The 18,002-nt window shown below is 38.7% G+C and overlaps 1 protein-coding gene across 1 annotated transcript in view; it reads right to left on the bottom strand.

Moving 5' to 3' along the window:
- Window positions 1–18,002, bottom strand: part of PLCH1 (phospholipase C eta 1) — a 219,506-nt gene that overhangs the window by 5,021 nt on the left and 196,483 nt on the right. Inside the window, exons 15-23 of the mRNA XM_049628668.1 lie at window positions 16,304–16,395; window positions 15,049–15,146; window positions 11,613–11,792; window positions 11,414–11,521; window positions 10,048–10,172; window positions 5,711–5,795; window positions 3,202–3,348; window positions 2,875–2,954; window positions 490–844 (exon numbers count right to left, since the gene is read on the bottom strand). Of these exons, the coding sequence (XP_049484625.1) occupies window positions 490–844; window positions 2,875–2,954; window positions 3,202–3,348; window positions 5,711–5,795; window positions 10,048–10,172; window positions 11,414–11,521; window positions 11,613–11,792; window positions 15,049–15,146; window positions 16,304–16,395 (1,270 nt within the window). The remainder of the gene's footprint in view (window positions 1–489; window positions 845–2,874; window positions 2,955–3,201; window positions 3,349–5,710; window positions 5,796–10,047; window positions 10,173–11,413; window positions 11,522–11,612; window positions 11,793–15,048; window positions 15,147–16,303; window positions 16,396–18,002) is intronic.

Below are 18,002 nucleotides of genomic sequence, written 5' to 3'. Positions count from 1 at the left end.
CGTGCTGTTAACATCTGGCTTTACTTCATTCTCCATAAACATTTCCAATCATGGAAATGTGTTATACATTGGGGAAAGAAATGCAACTACAGTTAACCTCAGAAGAATCACTATGATTCTATTTAAGCTCAGAACCATCAGTAACATTTGTACCCACTTGGTAAAACAAGATCTCTGCTCCTATTTTGCAGGGTTCACCTCCCTGCATGGCACCTCGCAGACCCACGGGCTCTGTACCATCACACCTGACCGTTCCCCTATCAATTACAAACTTCGATGTTATTTTAAGGCTTTAGGTGACTAGAAAATAGCTCTTCTACCACCCTCTTCCCAAAGTTTAAAATCCTGTCTAAAGGTAACATTAAAAATTACTTATTTTTTAGTATATTTTTACTTTGACTATAAAATGTCAACCAGGTCCTAATGGTAATCAGGGACCAGAATATGGGTTCAAAGGATTTATTCTTAGAGAAACGTAAAGCATCTTACCCAGGGAGCTTTCTTTTCCGTCAGTGTCCTTTGCTGTTTCAGATACAGGTAGTGACAAAGCCCCCAGCAGACTTTTGTCAACAGGCATAGAGACAGGGCGCTCTTGCAGACTCCGTGTGGTCCTCCTCAGGACACCATCCTGATCTCTTGCAGCCTCAGACACAGAATCCTTTATCTCTACCATTTCTTGGAAGCCCATTTTGCTCTTTTTTCTGCCTTTGGCTGGAGCACTGGCGGTGCGTCGCAGAATTCTATCTCCAATTGATCGTTTCCGAACATAATGGGAATTGTTTTCTGAAGAACCGTGCCTGGGATTCTTATTGAACAATCCCTTCAGACCTTGGAGCTGTCTGTTCTGAAGACACAAAAGAATGAAGCACAAGTTAAGCAAATCCCATTGTGGCAACCGCTTGCCTTTGACATGACAGCTCCATGAAAAATGAACACAAAACAAAATTTTACAGCCATTGAAGTATATTCAAACCAAGAAAATGGCAGCTCACAGCATGTCTACACAACACCATGCATGTCTTATTGACCTTACTTTGTGAGGAGGCAGCCTTCCATTTTCACAACCAAGCTACCCAGAAGTTTCCTACCCAGAGATGATGAGGTGATAGGAAAAGTTTCCACACTTAATAGACTGTTATGAACTTCGGCCGCCTTAACGCAAGAGATGCATGTTTCAAAGTGGTAAGCAGGAAATGGAGTGATATGAGAGAGCATGCTGCCATAACCATTTAAAAAGAAATATGTCGGCAAGAACAAAGCACCATGCTGAGAAACTACCTTTGTAGCTCCTAGAAAGTGCAATATAGTATAACTGGGGTTGAGTATTAAAGGACTCCACTGCAAGGGAAAAAAACAAAACACAACAAAACACAATTTGGGCTCATTCAAGAAAAGTGGCACAAGTAAAAACCAAGGAGAAGAATAAAAATGCTTCTATAAACCCTTTCTTCCACTTTCGGTGAGTGTTAGTCACAGGTTCATTTGCTGCTCAGCTCATCACCTCCGCATTGTGGATTATGTATCCCAACCCAAATACACCTTGAAAGTAATATATAATGTGACTTGAGGAAGACATCTATGTAGGAACATGGAAATCCTATGGAACACTTTCTTTTTCACATTTTAATTTATTTCTGGTTCAAGTTTTAAACAAATTCTGAATTTTATTGTTTCCCTCAAGCCTGATAAATGCTAGAGATACTACTACTTTGTTAACCTGGGATTCCTAGAAATTCAAGAATCATTTTCTAACGTTTACATTTGTGTGCAATTGTGCCAGAGGAAGCATTTCAACAAACAGCATGGGCAGAAACCAAGGATTAAACACAGAACATCACAGAATAAAACTTCACTACTCTTAGAAATTAGAATCCTTAGTGCCCCTCCCATACCGGCCGATGTACAGCTAAACATTATACCCTCTAATTCAGCCTGAATTGGTCCACTCCCTAGAATTTGGCTTGCAGTTACAACAGTATTAATATTAACCAACATTTTTGAACATTTACTATATGGTAGGCAGCTTTCTAAGGATAAGGATAGCGTATTGACGAGGTAGGTACTATTTTTACCCTACATTTATAGCTGAGGAAGATAAGGCACAGAGAATATATAGAAGTCTACAGGAGACTTTGTAATAAAGAACACTGGACATTCCAAGGTGCTAGTCAATGCTCTTACAGTCCCTCCAAATCACATCTGGTCCTGGAAATTCATTCTAGTGGCCAAATCCCCAATTACTTGGTGTGCCTACAGGATAGCCTATTGATTTGTAAACCTCAAGTGAGCTGTGTACTGAAGAGAACAGCACGAGGAGAAAAATAGGTTACATTTTTATAGTCTATTTCTTAAAAGAAAGAGTCCTTATAAAGTCCTTAAAATTCCCGTGGGTGGGGAGTTTTAGGTTTTCAGTTAAATACAAAGGCACCAAATGAACACCTTCTGCCTAGAACTGGCTAGAATCACAGTCTGGTTAGTACTCGTAATTCATCAAACATCTGAGACACTACATTTCCTGCTGCAGCCAGCTAGGTCTTCTTAAGTATTTAAATAAAATTTAACGTTTAACTATATATTTATTGTTTTAGTGAAACAAATGATCATCTGAGAGAATAGCAGCTTTCTCATAAGCCCAGAGAGCCCCCCTGGGTGGAAGCAATGAGTACACACCCCAGAACAATGGAAGGAACACATGTGGATCAAGATGGGACCTGATAGGATAGCACACTGGGCTCGCTAGGCTTCTCAATAGTTTTCTGCTAAAGAACAGCTTTGTCAAGATGTATGTTCCTTTTAAGCAATCAGTCAAAAAATAAGTTTGTTAAGGACCGCATTGTTGTTGCATGTGGCTTTAAGCACTACAATCTTTCTCACCTTTCCATAGATTTCATTGATTGTTATGTGGACAAATATGGATGCTTCTGTCAGTCCTTCCAAATAGACATGCCGGTAGCCTGATAAAAGCAGAGAAAAGAGTTTCCTTTTACTTGAACTTACATTTGGCTTTCCCATTGGTGCAACTGAATTAAGTATTTGACTTTACTATAATTCTTTACATTTCATAAAACATGTCAACACTCATATAATACATAGTTTATATATCATATATGCCATATGTTGTGTATATCACATATCATATATTAAGTTTTCCAAAGAAAACTGAATGGTCAGCCTAGAAAGGAAAAGCCAGCCTATACCTACCCGGCACTAAGCTGCTGAAGGTCACGGTTCTTTGTCCAACAAAGTCTCGTCCAATCGGATCATGATCCCACACAAGGAACCGAACCAAAGCTATTTCTGGCATGTGTACTGTAAATGTCAGGGTTTCTTCCCACACAGGGTTAAATCCTCAGAGAAATAGGAAGAGAAAAATCAGAAAAGCAAAGGGCTTGACTAAAAATGAATTGGCAGCATCGCCTGCAAAGCAGACTGAAAATTGCTTGCAATGGTTATTAAACTCGTGAAGATGACCAAGCCACTCCAGGATGCCTTCCTGAAAGAAACCCTTGGAATTTGCCCCATTGCCAGAAAATAATTGGTAGGAAAATTGCCTGTAAGTGATTACATCAATTCTAATAATCTTTGATGCCAAACTGCATTGTAGGGAAAGTTCCTTTAGGCAATTTCAGAATGCTTCAGTAAGCTCAAAAAGTACCTTTAGTAGTGGTCTAAGAATAATGCTTTAGGAAAAATAAAAGAAAAAAGGAGAAAGAAAGAAAGAAAGAAAGAAAGAAAGAAAGAAAGAAAGAAAGAAAAGAAAGAGAGAAAGAAAAAAAGAAAAAGAGAGAGAAAGAGATACTTTGCCAAATATAATCATGCTTCTCACCCACAAAAGATTCTGCTACTATAATAATCACCAGCAAACATTTTATAAGGTCCTGTGCAGGTTCCAATGCCACTGTACATATGGCATCTTACTTAATTCTTATGGCAATCCTCTAAGGATGGCAAGACAGGGTTTTGGGTTTTTTCTAATTCAGAAAAAATACATGCTATTTTTCAAAACTACACAACTTTTTTAAATTACACAAGTTATAAATGCTTTTTTTAAGGTAAGAAATGTAAGTATTTATAAGTCATTTTGTAGTTGAGAAAATTGATATTCCGAGAAAAGAATACACCTAAAGTCACACTAGTTACAGAGCTGAATTAGACTACACCCTATTGTTTTCCAGTGGCTTCTCATGAAGCTAGACCTTAATACATGAAAGATGTATTTTCATAGCCATTGAAAATAAATAGAAAGATATATAATTTAACTCATATTCTCAAAGTAAAAATACACTTACTTCTTGATAAAATTTTCTCAGACAAAATAATTATATAAACTGCTAAAAATTCAAATACTCTGTAAATTTGTTTCTCTTTTCTAAAAATGCAAATAAGTTTTATCAAATACAGCAGTCAGGAGGCATCAGCCACCTGACCCTATTAAATGCCTCAGAAAAGGAAGTAATTATGGACTGAAATCACTGAGATGCCCCTCCTGAACAAGAGAAGAGATTATGTTTTTGTTAACTTAGTAATGACCTCTCAATTACTTCTGAGACTAAAACAAAAACAAAAACAAAAACCAGAAAAAAACACACCACCAATGGGCATTGGTAGGAAAATGCAATATAGGAAGTTTGCTTCCTTTAAGCATGTCATTTCCTAAAGTCATAGGCTTATGCTATTCTTGAATCCCCAAATTCCTTTCCTTAAACTAGAAAATACCTAGGGTCTCACTATGAACCTCTAATTTCCTGAATGTTTTGAGCATTGAGGTTTAGAGTTCAAGTATTAATGACTAGAGACTGAAAAAAAAATAGGTATGCCACAATGTTTGTCAAATATATGAACAAACCCCATTTAAGAAGATTACCAAGAAAAAGACATGAGGCTTGGGTAAAGAAAGCTTTGTTTTACATCATGACCAGAATACAAGAATGCTGCCAATAGACCAGATGCACATATCAAGAAGTCAACTTGCCAGTGCATGCTGCACTTGCCTTTAGAGTTTTACATGCTCCAGAAAAAGAATGAAAAATCATCAAGACATGTAGCCTTCATGAATGAGAGCTTTGAAGCAACTATGTCATGAAAACACAGAGGCATTTTCCTAATTTTTAACCCAGCCCTTTAAAATAACATTTATTCTCTTCATTAGGGAAAACACACACACACACACACACACACACACACACACACACAATTTGCTTCAAAAGCAAAGAATTTAGGAGCCTAGATTACAACATCCACCAGAACATACCATGCACCAAACCCACACTTACTCAGTTTTATGTGTTTAAGATTTTAACATAAAATTCAGATGGCAGTTACAAATTTTAGGGATCTGTTTCTTTTCCACATAGATAAATTTTTCTTTTTCAGTACAAATTTTGTTTTTAGAGCTTCTTGATAAAAAGTAAACAGATTATGAGGGCACCTGGGTGGCTCAGTCGGTTAAGCGCCCGACTTCAGCTCAGGTCAATGATCTCGCAGTTTGAGCTCCGCGTCAGGCTCTGTGCTGACAGCTCAGAGCCTCGAGCCTGCTTCTGATTCTGTTTCCCTATTTCTCTGCACCGCAGCCACCCACCCACCCCCCGCCCCCACCCCCACTTGCACTCTCTCTCTCTCTCTCTCTCTCTCTCTCTCTCTCTCTCTTTCAAAATAAATAAATAAATAACCGACCATTAAAAAAAGAAAAGCAAACAGATTATCATCTTACCATTGTCATCTACTACGCGAGTTTGATCTTTACAGCAGTCTACTGGCAATCCAATAATTTCAACTTCGACAAAAGGATCAATGATCTACGTAAATAAAGAGAGTATTATTACAACTGATACATTTCTACGTGTGTGTTAATTGAGAATATTGGCCACATTTCAACAGCAAACCATTTTATTAGGTGCTTACTAAGAAAGAGAAACTGAACAACAGATTTAGATATACGAAACATAACCAGAAGATTAAATTTTTGTTTGCCAGTATTTACTGATGCTACACAAATTTTATCCAATGAACCCACAAGTCCAGTTCAAGGTATATACCCAACAGAAATGAGACCTTTTGTCCATGCTCAGAGCAGCCATATTCATAATAGTCACACACTGGAAACAACCTACATGTGTATCATGAGTAGGAGGGATGAATTGTGGACTATTCATTTAATGACTATCATACAGCAATGAAAAAAAGTTCTGGTACAGAGACATAACGTTGAGCAATTCAGACATAGAAGAGAATATACTAGGGGTGCCTAGCTGGCTCAGTTGGAAGAGCTTGCAACTCTTGATCTCAGGGTCGTGAGCTTGAGCCCCACAGTGGGTATAGAGATTATTTAAAAAATAAAATCTTAAAAAAAAAGGAGTACATACTGTAAGAGTCCATTTACATACAAGTTGATCATAGCACAATTAATCTGTTGTGATAGGGGCTGGTGTTTGATTTGGGGGTTGGGAATAGATATTTACTGGAAGAGTGAATAGAAGCCTTCTTGGGGGGGGGGGTTCTCAGATGTTCTGTCTAGATCTGGGTTGCATAAACAATAATTAATCAAGCTATCCACATTTGATTTGTGCACTTTACTGTGTTTAAATCAACTGAGTACTATAATGTAACTTTAAATTTTTTTTTAATGTTTATTTATTTTTGAGAGAGACAGAGAGACAGTGTGAACAGAGGAGGGCCAGAGAGAGAGGAAGACACAGAATCTGAAGCAGGCTCTGGCTCCGAGCTGTCAGCACAGAGCCTGATGAGACCATGGCCTGAGCTGAAGTCAGACACTTAACTGCTCTTTTAAAGTTACATTAGGTCAAAAAATTAAAAGACTAAGAAGGAATCAATAGAAAAACTGAATGCTTAGTCTTCTTTCCCACATTCCCCACATCCCCTAGCCTCCAGAAGGGATCCTGATTTTATCATGCAAATAAGCTCTTTTATCATGCAAGTTCTGGATAATGAGCAATGAAAGACTGGAACCTAAAGACTCCAGAAAGAGCAGATTTAAAAGTGTAAAGGAGAGACTAATGAAGTCTGAGAAAACATGTTCTAGGAACTGGGGACGTAAGGGGAATATGGTGTTTTGGGGGGAGCTTCAGGAAATAAGAGCTAGAAGAATGCTGGAAAAACATGCTGAGAAAATTGGGTGGATACACATACTTTTTGTCTACTACATAAACTCTGATGTTTATTCATTTTCAATAGGGCATTTTATGCTAGAGGTTTTTCCTTTGAATAGAACCCTGTGCTAAAACTGGACAATTGGGTAGCTCAGATTTTGGGGGGCAACTAATAAGTATGACTTCTGACTTCTGTTCATAAGGACTTCAAGAAAACCACAGACTTGAAGAGCAACTTCCTACTTCAAAACTTGGCTCCTGTGCTGCCTTAGGCAAGTATCTGTGCTTCAGTTTCCTCAAATGCAAACTTGAGACACCAGTGTCTGCTTCCACATACGGTAATCCAGCTGAGATGCTGGAAGAACAGAATTGGATGGTTGGCAGCAAGACTGGAAAGAGGTGTGGGAGGTAGAAGTCCGAGGAGATGGTAATATATCATATGTGGAGAGCAAAGACAAGATGAAAATTTAAGATGGCAATCAGTTTTCTGAATGAAAGCAAGACTAATGGTTATTTCATTCTCAGACGGATAAACAACGTGAGAGATCATGGGTTGAGAATTCAGGGAGCCTGGATAGGGGGAAAAACTGTATCTTTATCTTCTCTTTATTTTCATTAGCTTATGACTAAAGCCCAATAGTACTAGAATTGTAATTTTGTATCTGGTAGAAATCATGGATGCTTTTGTGTCCTATTACAGTTGTTGCAGAAATTTCCATGTATCATCTACATTTATCACGGCTTCAAAATTCTAGTAGTTAATAAACCAACCCCTAGATCCTGCTATTTATTGCATTAATAGATATATGCATATCACAATTTATTTTTAATATTTTGATAAGTGAATTTCAATATAACTGATTTCCAGTATATCCCTACATATTTTATTTTATGCATCAAAATTTTTATTCTGAGAAGGGGTCCAGATGGCCACATTATATACCAAAGGGTTCCATGGCTCAAGAAAAGTTGAAATCTCCTGATAGAGAACCTTATAAGCCAAGTTAAGGAGATTGGGTTTTATTTTAATGACCAAAAAAACCATATTTCCTCATATATATAAAAAATTACTCTAACTCCCCCACACTATATATTAGTTACAAAGGTAAAGAGATAACTAGACAATGAAAAACACCTGGAAGAAACCCCCTATTCAAGTAATGTGATCAATCACTGAATAAAGTGACATCACACAGATCCTGATGTGATGTACTGAGAAGGACACAACATTGCCCAGGGAGTACTCCTGACAAATACATTTATGTTTATTCCATTCATGAAGAAGCAATCAGGACATTAAATTCAAATTGAAGGACTTTCTAAAAATAACTGACTTGGGCATTTTGTAAAATGTCGATATCATGAAAACAAAACAAGAAAGCTGGAGGACTGCTGTAGAATTTAAAAGGACCAGAGAGGGGCACCTGGGTGTCTCAGTCAGTTAAGCCTCCGACTTCGGCTCAGGTTATGATCTCACAGTTTGTGAGTTCGAGCCCCGCATCAGGCTCTGTGCTGACAGCTCAGAGCCTGGAGTCTGCTTCAGATTCTGTGATTCCCTCTCTCTCTGATCCTCCCCCCTTCATGCTCTGCCTCTCTCTGTCTCTCAAAAATAAACAAACATTTAAAAATGTTGTTGTTGTTTAAAAAAAAAAAGGGGCCAGAGAGAAATGACAATTAAAAGCAATGTATGATCCTTGATTGGATCCTGAATACATAAAGAAAAAAAAAAAGGACATAAGGACAATTTGGGGATAACTGGAGAAAACTGAATATTGATTTTATATTAGATAATATTATTGCATGAATGTTAAAAGTCATGCCTTTATTATGGCTATACAGGAGAACGTTCTTATTTTTAGGAGATAAATGCTGAAGATGGTATGTATTTAGGGGTGAAAGGTCATAATGCCAACAATTTATTCTCAAATGACTGCAAAGAAATGCAAATGTGTGTATTTGCACTTGTGTGTATATGTATATATACATATACATATATATGTATATATACATATACACACACATAAAATATACTTATGCACACATATATAAATACATTTACACATGAAAGAGAGAGAAAGGAAATGTAACAAATTTTGTAATTTTATAAGTGAATCTAGGTGCTGGAGATGTGGCATTAATTTTACTATTCCAACTTTTCTGAGGTTTAAAATTTTCAAAATAAAAAGTTTGAGAGAAAAAGTAAGAAGTGAGTCCTCATTTTTGCAGACAGTGAAGAAAAGAAAGAAGGAAAGGAGAGGTAAGGATACATATTCTGACACTGCCCAATTACTCCTGCTGCTTAGAGGACAGAATGGCCACAGGGAGACCAGTCAGCTGGGAGGTTACCACAGCAGAACTGACAAGAGACAATGGTGGTGTGGATTAGGCTGGAGGCAACGGAGATGGAACAAATGGTCCCATATGAAGCTCCTACTTTCTGAGAAGTAGGACACGGTGCCATCTGTTGAAGATGAGAAGGAAGTGATGAGAACACAGGTTCGAGGAGAGAGAAGGCTGGAAATGGCCACTGTGGAGAATGGGAACGAAGGTTGACAAGGTGAGGTGGATGGCCACAGGGTATCACGGGTCAGCTGAGATTTGCAACACAGAGCTTACGGTGGAACCCAACACCAGAGCTGTGTGGTGTCCCCAGTCAACATTCAAGATCCAGGCAAAGAGCCTGGGGTGATAGACCTTCTCTGAGAAGAAGGACATGAGCATGCCTCCAAAATAGAAGGTACACTGCATTCCAGAAGGAACCATGTGTGCTTTGCCAATAAGTCAGTTGATATCTGATGAGCTGAGGTCAGTGCTCATTTGTGAACACATACACATACACACATAGAGAGTGAGAGAGACAGAGAATTCTGAAGATATTTCAGATACAATATAAACATAATAAAATAATCACGTAATTAACATGTTCATACATGTGGCTTACCTCGCCTCGGTCTCCAAACATGGAGTCTGGAGGTTTGGGGAGTTGCTGTCCGCTGATCACTTTCAGGATGAGCTGCTTTTTGGGGTTGGCAGGAAGTGGATCACCAGAGAAAGGGTTGAAAGTACCTAAGCCAAATAAAGCAGAGGTTAAAATCTGAGGCTGGTAACATGGGAACACACACACACACACACACACACACACAGTTTAAGCATGTAGAACAAAGAAACGACAAATGCTGAATTACTACAGTGTTTTTTAGAGAAAAGAAATGATCACATAACTATCAGTGTGGCTTTTGACCGAAGGCAATGCCAGCTGGCATTTCTATAGCTGTGGTTTTTGCTAGAATCCATGCTCCCAAAGGCAAAAGAATGGGCCAATTTGAAACATCTGTGATGCAATTATCAATCATGGCATGAAGGAAGAGAAGCATGTTATTGGAATGCCAATAGTGTAGAGAAGAAGAGCAGTTATGTCAGATGTGAATAATCCCCTAACTTAAACTATCATAGGTATAGACAGTGAATATAACAAACGGAAAGAAGACCTGAAACTGAGTAAATAGAAGAGTAAGAAAACATGCAAAGCATAAAATCCAGAAGGCACATCTGTCAATGCTTTTTTACCTGAATTGTTAAAAAGCCAATTTGGAAATTTTTAAAAGAATTTTAATGAGCAGAGCCAAAAAGAAGTGTTTCTTGATCTAACGCTACATTATCTTTTCTTTTTTGTTAGCGCTAACAAAGACTAAAAGGGCTTGATACAATTGTTTCAGGTGGTATTTTAATTTTGCTAGCAGGTTTCAGACTCGCTTATACTCACGGAGTTTCTGAAAGACAGGGCTCAGACCTTAGAAGGCAGCACAATTTATAAGTGATGCCCAGGGAGTATCACGCTGGGACACTGGATTTCAGATAATGATCCATGGCTATCCATGTCCCTCTTAACATAAAAAACCTCACAAGAGAACATTCTAAACACCATGCTACCCAAACATTAAACAGTTGTTTAATTTGCATGCCAATACCTTAACCTATCTATTTTTTTAAAAATCATGTTGCAGGGGCACCTGGGTGGCTCAGTCGGTTAAGTGGATGCCTTCAGCTCAGGTGATGATCTCATGGTTCACAGATTCGAGCCCCACATCAGGCTTTCTGTTGTCAGTGCAGACCCTGCTTCCGATCCTGTTTCCCTCTCTCTCTCTCTCTGCCCCTCCCCACATGCTCTCTCTCTCTCAAAAGTAAATCAGTATCAAAATTTTTTTATAAGAATCATGTTGGAGAACACTGATGTATCACATTTTGCAGACAGTTCCTTCAATAAGGTTACCTGCATTCAGAGAGACAACCGTGAAATGAACACACACCTTTGCACATTTGCTGGGGTTTGAGGACATAGCCACAATTGCCATTTGTCTTGAATTTGGCTCGGTTTAACTGCATCATTCGCCCTTCAGACTGGTAGTTCAGTGCCACTGTGCAAGTTCAAAGTTTGAGAGAATTAGGCAAGACAGCAGCATAGAGTCAGGACATACAGAGAACCGCTTCTTCCCAAGGCATACGCACCTAGCTGGCAGCCTGCGTTCCAGTACGGCAGAGGGTTGAAGTTACTGGAATCAATGCGGTAGGCAGAGGGGTAAATCCTCGTGAGCTGCTTTTGGTTATAAATCATGAACTGCTCCGATTTCTGCTGAACCACCTGATGTGCTCTTGTTTCGCTAAATGATAACACATTCCCTGTGGTTCCTGGCAGTTTTTAATAAAGGAAAAAGAAAAGTGAGAGCCCGTGCCAAGAAAACACCAGTCACCAAGGACTTTTACCTATGTCAGATTATACCCATAATAAAATGCAGAGCAAAAGAGTGAATTCAACCAGAGTAGCAGTAGCTTCTAACCAAGAAAGATCCATAAAACCCCATTCTTTAGCCATTTTGAGGACTCTTTAGCCATTTTGAGGCCAAATCAGAGGTGCACGTCTGGCTGGCATAACTGCATGTTTCTGAGTCCCCTGTTCTCCCAGGAATTCAAAACATGTCACTAATTCATGCCTATCTGGCTAGTAGGATGAGGGCTGGCACAAAAATTGCTTTTTAGGGGCATGAGTCCAACAGAGTATCTTTGCCAAAGATATAGACAGTCATGGATAAATAAAACTATGAAACTTATTCCTGACCACAGGGAGACATTCATTGAAGGCATTCATCTACAAAACATTCATGTGAAACACATATTAACAGATAGCATTCAGGGTCCAAGAAAATAAAAGACCAATTCCAAAAAAGAAAAAAAAGGGTTTTAATGTTAACTTAGATAGAATTATGAGTAGGAGTAATAGTGGAGGAAGATTTGTAAAGAGCATTATAAAAAAATAAAATCTCGGAAACAAGAACCATCATCCACCCTCCATACATACAATGAGAAATACAAAGGGAGGTGAAAGAACCGGAAGCCTATATTAACGTTTCCTGACTATCATCAGGAGGTGTCAATCCAGGGCCAAGGTGGCTGCCAATTTGAGGGTCATGATGGAGGTAACCTCCCACCAAGCATTCAATTTCCTACCCTTTCCTCCCAATCCCATGTCTATAATGCCCCTACTACTCCTATCCCTTCACCAAACATCCACACCCTACCTCCAAAATGACCAGCCACATGTGTTCTGAAAGAAGCCAGCCTAAATAAAGAACCAAACTTGCCCAGAGCCTCATTCCCATTTCAGGGTTTACTCTGACAAGCTAAATATGTTGGAACCCAGACTGAGGGACACAGCTCATATAGCCAAGGAGCTGAACTACAGAGTCTTGCTGGGCCAGCTGGGCCAGAACCATACCCACACTGCATGTTCATTGGAGCACACAGTTTCCCAGGGTCCCTGTTGTCCTCAGGATTGTATACCCTTAGATATTAAATGCTGGCCAAATGACTGCCAGTTACACTCTAGAGATGGAACTTGGGATGATCATGTATACAAGATAGAGGCAAAGAAATAAGAACATTGCAGTTTTTAATTAGATGATTTCCCTCATATAGACTCTTTCCTTATCACGTATATTTTATTGACATACTTATTAACAAAGTTTACATATGTCAAGCATACTAAAAATAATCTTCTGCAGATTTTGATGAGCAATGCTTTAAACAAGCTAGGAAGAAATACGCTCTTTTTGACAAGCCACATTCAGATGCAGAAACACTATAATCAGTACCACTGTTTTCTATGTCTCTCCACATAAATATGGACACATTATCATTAAGATGACCTTACTAATTAGGCACATATAAATTAGCATATGAATAGATTTGAGTTGCTTTGCATTGGGATAAGACATGCATTCATTATTTAATGCTCATTTTGTGGCCACACACACACCACACACACGACAAAAACTCCTAACTTCAAGAGCTAAAGAGTACTCAATATTATTTTCCATTAAGCTAAGAGAATTATGATTACTTAAAGTATTTATTAGAAATTATATTCCTCTAGGGGCACCTGGGTGGCTCAGTCGATTAAGTGTCCAATTCTCGGTTTCATCTCAGGTCATGATCTCATAGTTTGTGAGTTCGAGCCCTGCATCGGGCACTGTGTTGACAATGCGGAGCCTGCTTGGGATTCTCTCTCTGTCCCTCTCTCTTGGCCCTTCCCTTGGTCTCTCTCTTTCTCTCTCTCAAAAATAAATAAATAAAAACTTTTTAAAAATTAAAAAAAGAAATTATATTCCTCTAAACCAAATACACCTGTAACACCATTAAACCACTCACTGAGTTTATTTTCTAGCTATGGGTGGTTATTATAAGGATGCGTTGTTCACTTGCTAAGAAAACCAGTTTCTCATGTTCCCTCATGTGAAATTACTTTTCTTTTAATTGTCACCATTTGAAGAAGGAATCAACACAAAAGGTAAGAAAATCTGTACACAGAAAAAGATACACTTGTGGAATGGGAAAAACAAAAAAGATCTGAGGAAAGAATCCTGGAGGTTTGTAATGGACAGAAGACTCACCAAAATGTCATTTTTCCCTCACTAAGACTTGTTGGGAAAATGAGAGATTTTTAACTTATATTTCATTCCACTAAAATTAAAATTAGATTGAAAAGCCACATGACTGTACTTCATTTCCATAAGCATATTCAGTAACTGAACAAAACAGAAATGAGAAGGGAAGAGGGTAAAGAAGAGCAGAAAAGTCCAGGGTAAGAACACCTGTGACTAGGATTTCTCAACTCAACACAAGGCAAATAATAGGTGAAAAACAGTGAAAAGTCCATCCTTCTGAAATCCCTGCTCTTTCTGCTAAAACTTCAATTTGTGAATGAAATTATTTTCATCAAAATTGGGGTGCCTGGGTGGCTTAGTCAGTTAAGTGTCTGACTCTTGATTTCTACTCAGGTCATGATCTCACAATTCATGAGTTCAAAGCCCCACATCAGGCTCTGCACTCTGGGATTCTCTCTCTCTCTCTCTCTCTCTCTCTCTCTCTCTCTCTTTCTCTCTCTCTGCCCCTTCCCCACTCTATCTGGGGTGCTCTCGCTCTCTCTCTCAAAAATAAACATTTAAAAATAAATAAATAAATAAATACTTTTCATCAAAGTAAAAACTTCCAATGAGAAAATATGGGGCTTTTTGAGGTGCTATTTTAGCCAATTAATTTCTTCTTTCTTCTGGTCATTCACACTAGGAACGTCCATCTGTTACCTGGCCACCAAACTAGGTCAGGTCTCCATAGTTCACGCCTTGGACAAGACCTTGCTGTAATGCATTTGTCTTTGCAGAATAATGAAGTCCTCCTCAGCCCTGAAGGAAATTTCTCTAGCTCCAGCCAATCAGGCAACCACAGTAATCAATATACTCCTCCTGGTGAACTAAGCATTATACTGGCAGTCAGTTTCCTGACACTTACGTTGGATTCTACACAGTTCCAGAAACGTGTGCTGATGATTAACAAACAGTTGACAAAGAAAGGTCAAGAATTTATCCTAGAAGAAAAACTCAGTCCTTACCATCATCCACAATGTCTTGGGCTGCCACGGAGTTTGTATACACCACCAAGTCAGAGAGCTCTCGGCAGAGCTTCATGGTTTTCCTTCGGCGACCCAACCTGTGAAATACACACCCAAGACTAAATGTCATTGTAGAGCTGGAAGACGTTCGGGCTTTTGGTTACTCAACCTTCCCTACCAGCTCCTAATGGAGCCAGGATTAGGACCCAAGTTTGATTCCTGGTTCAGCTCTCTTTCCATCACCACACCCTAACTCATGTGGTTTTATTCAATGCTCATCTGAGAATCACAAATTATGTATTTGTGAGTTCTGTCGTGAAGGGCTTGATTGCCATTGTTACCCAGCTAGTGAGGAACACCAGAGTTCACTGGACATCTCCTCCACTTTGGCAGGAGAACCTGGACTTCTATTTGAGAACATTCACAGCAGAGGTCTCCTGGAAGGTGATCCCATCACTCTTATATCCTTTACTGTAGATATGTGTTCAATTTTCTGTACCGTAAGGGTAGGAACTACACACATTCTCTCTGCCCTCACTAGTTACTCTTTTATGTATGAACATTCCATCAAAGTGAAGCTAAATATAAAATTTAACTGAGCACTAAATGTCATCCATTCCTACATGCTCTTAATTTCATTTAATTTCAGTCTTTCAATAAAGACACAGGGGTGTGTGTGTGCATTTATCTATGATAAAATTTACATTCCTCTGTGACTCTACTGTATACACAAACTGCCAGAAAATCATCTTACTCATCTGAAATTCTATTGGCAATAATAAAAAAAAGTAGCTAATATTTTTGAGTGCTTAGTTCATTGGAATAGGGATTATTGGGCTAAGTAGTTTACTTCCTTTAATCTTTACAATGAGCCTAAGAAATAGATACATATGAGAAGCCTAACTTGCCCCATGTTAATGCTGAAGGAGCAAGAGTTTCAAGTCTGGCTGATCTCAGATGCCTGGCTCTTACATGTGCTCATGACCCATCTTCTCCTTTAGTCACCTAGGAGAGCCCCCTGTACTAGCTCATGTGGCCCCTCTCTCTTCTCTATAGCTACTGCTTGGGAAGAGTGTCAGGCACAGTGTAAGTCCCTTACATGTCTTATTATCTCATACCCAGTTGATCTTCACATGTCCTGCTGCACTGAGCACTTGACCATGTGACTTGATTCTCTAGATACATACAACGAAGCCAAGCTGATGGGGGGTGGAGAGGCTCTAGGAGTCTGAGCAAAAAACGTGGACATTCTTACCTGTACAGCTGGCCAGTTTCCTTGCCAGAATTCTGCTGTGTGTCTTCCTCATCATCAGTACTATAAGACTTAGACCGTGATTTTGTGGTTTTCTGCCAGAAAAATCACAGTAAACTTAACAACAAACTCACTGCATCAGGTACATCTACAACGTATGGAGAATGGACTGGGCATTATAATATATACAAAAAGGACAATTACCTGGAAGAAAACAAATTAACCAAATATTGCACCTTGCCTTACTATCAATAACAAACATGCCTATGGTCATAATCATATTAGAATATTAAGGCAAAACTGAGGGTTTCATGCTTTAAGACTGACTTCTAAGCCACATAAGCTGTAGATTTTAGAAAGACTTTATTAGTCATGCATTGAAGGTCTCCATGAATGGAAGGGTCAGAGTTGTTACATCTATTTAAATGACTGCAAGGGGATAAAATATTCTCTTATTTAGGAAACTTACTACTCCTGCTGACTCAAAAAAGGCAAATTTGATTAAAAAAAAGACAGTAGTAGTTTTTTTTTCACGAATAACTTTTTCCTGCTTTTGATCAGCATGCATTCAAATAACTGCCTAAATCAAACTGCACTTTTGAGATTGTGGTCCATTTTAATTTCTAGCAAAAGGATGAAAATTATTACCCACAGGATTTAGGCTGAAAGGCTGTAGGACTAAAGGCTGTCAGAAAAAAAGCCTTTTTGGAATGATGCAGTTTCATCCCAACACATTAGCGATAACCCCAATATTTATCAATACGTAACAGAAAAACAAAAGATGGGGAGGGAGCCTCTAATTGCAGAAAACCTTGCCACCAAAACTACGCCTTCCACAAACAAAAGTAAGACCTTTAGATGAGTTCCCTGGATATCTGAGGACTGCAGCTTAGGAAGGAAAAGGGAGCCCACCCCCCCGTGACCATGGGGCCATATCACTCTCCAGATTTTCTCTTTCTCAACAAATAAAACCCCAAGCTGGCACAAACACACTCAGGTCTATTGCACTGATAACAAGGCGCTAATCTAATCTGGATTTTTCTCAGGTGTTACTGATGTTTTGAGAACCTCAGGGAGCACAGTGTGGGAACCCTAGCACATGATGATTTCATGTTCCAGCTTGGCCTATCACCAAGCTGGCTAACCTCTCCAGCTTCCTATTGTGTTTTTTAAAAGGACAGAACAGTAACAACAATTTTAAAGGATTATTGTGATGATTGAATGAGATAGGTGGAAAGTCACTGTGTCAGCTACATAATGTTAGCTTTCAATATAAATAATAAAATCCTGTTTATTAAGATAAGCTGTATGTAGTCTTATGAACATTCATTCATATGATTTGAGATATAATAAATTTTAATTCTATAGCAGCTAAAATATTCCATGAAAGATTTACTTTGGAAAATAATTTTAATTTAAATGAGTAGTTGTAATCAGAAATGAAATTTTCTCCAATTCTACAGATCGTCAGTAACTTGAGGTATTATAATAATAATAGGTCTGTCTTTTTAAAGTTCATTTTTTAAAAAATTTTTTAAGATTTATTTATTTTTTGAGAGATGGAGACAGAGTGTGAACAGGGGAGGGACAGAGAGAGAGAGGGAGTCATAGAATCCGAAACATGTTCCAGGCTCTGAGCTGTCAGCACAGAGCCTGACACAGGGCTCAAACCCACGAACTGCGAGATCACGACCTGAGCCGA

The sequence above is a fragment of the Panthera uncia genome, chromosome C2 (genome assembly GCF_023721935.1).
Source record: "Panthera uncia isolate 11264 chromosome C2, Puncia_PCG_1.0, whole genome shotgun sequence".
In the NCBI taxonomy this organism is placed as follows: domain Eukaryota; kingdom Metazoa; phylum Chordata; class Mammalia; order Carnivora; family Felidae; genus Panthera; species Panthera uncia.
The sequence above is the reverse complement of the archived record's forward strand: the minus strand, read 5'-3'. Positions and strand labels throughout refer to the sequence as shown.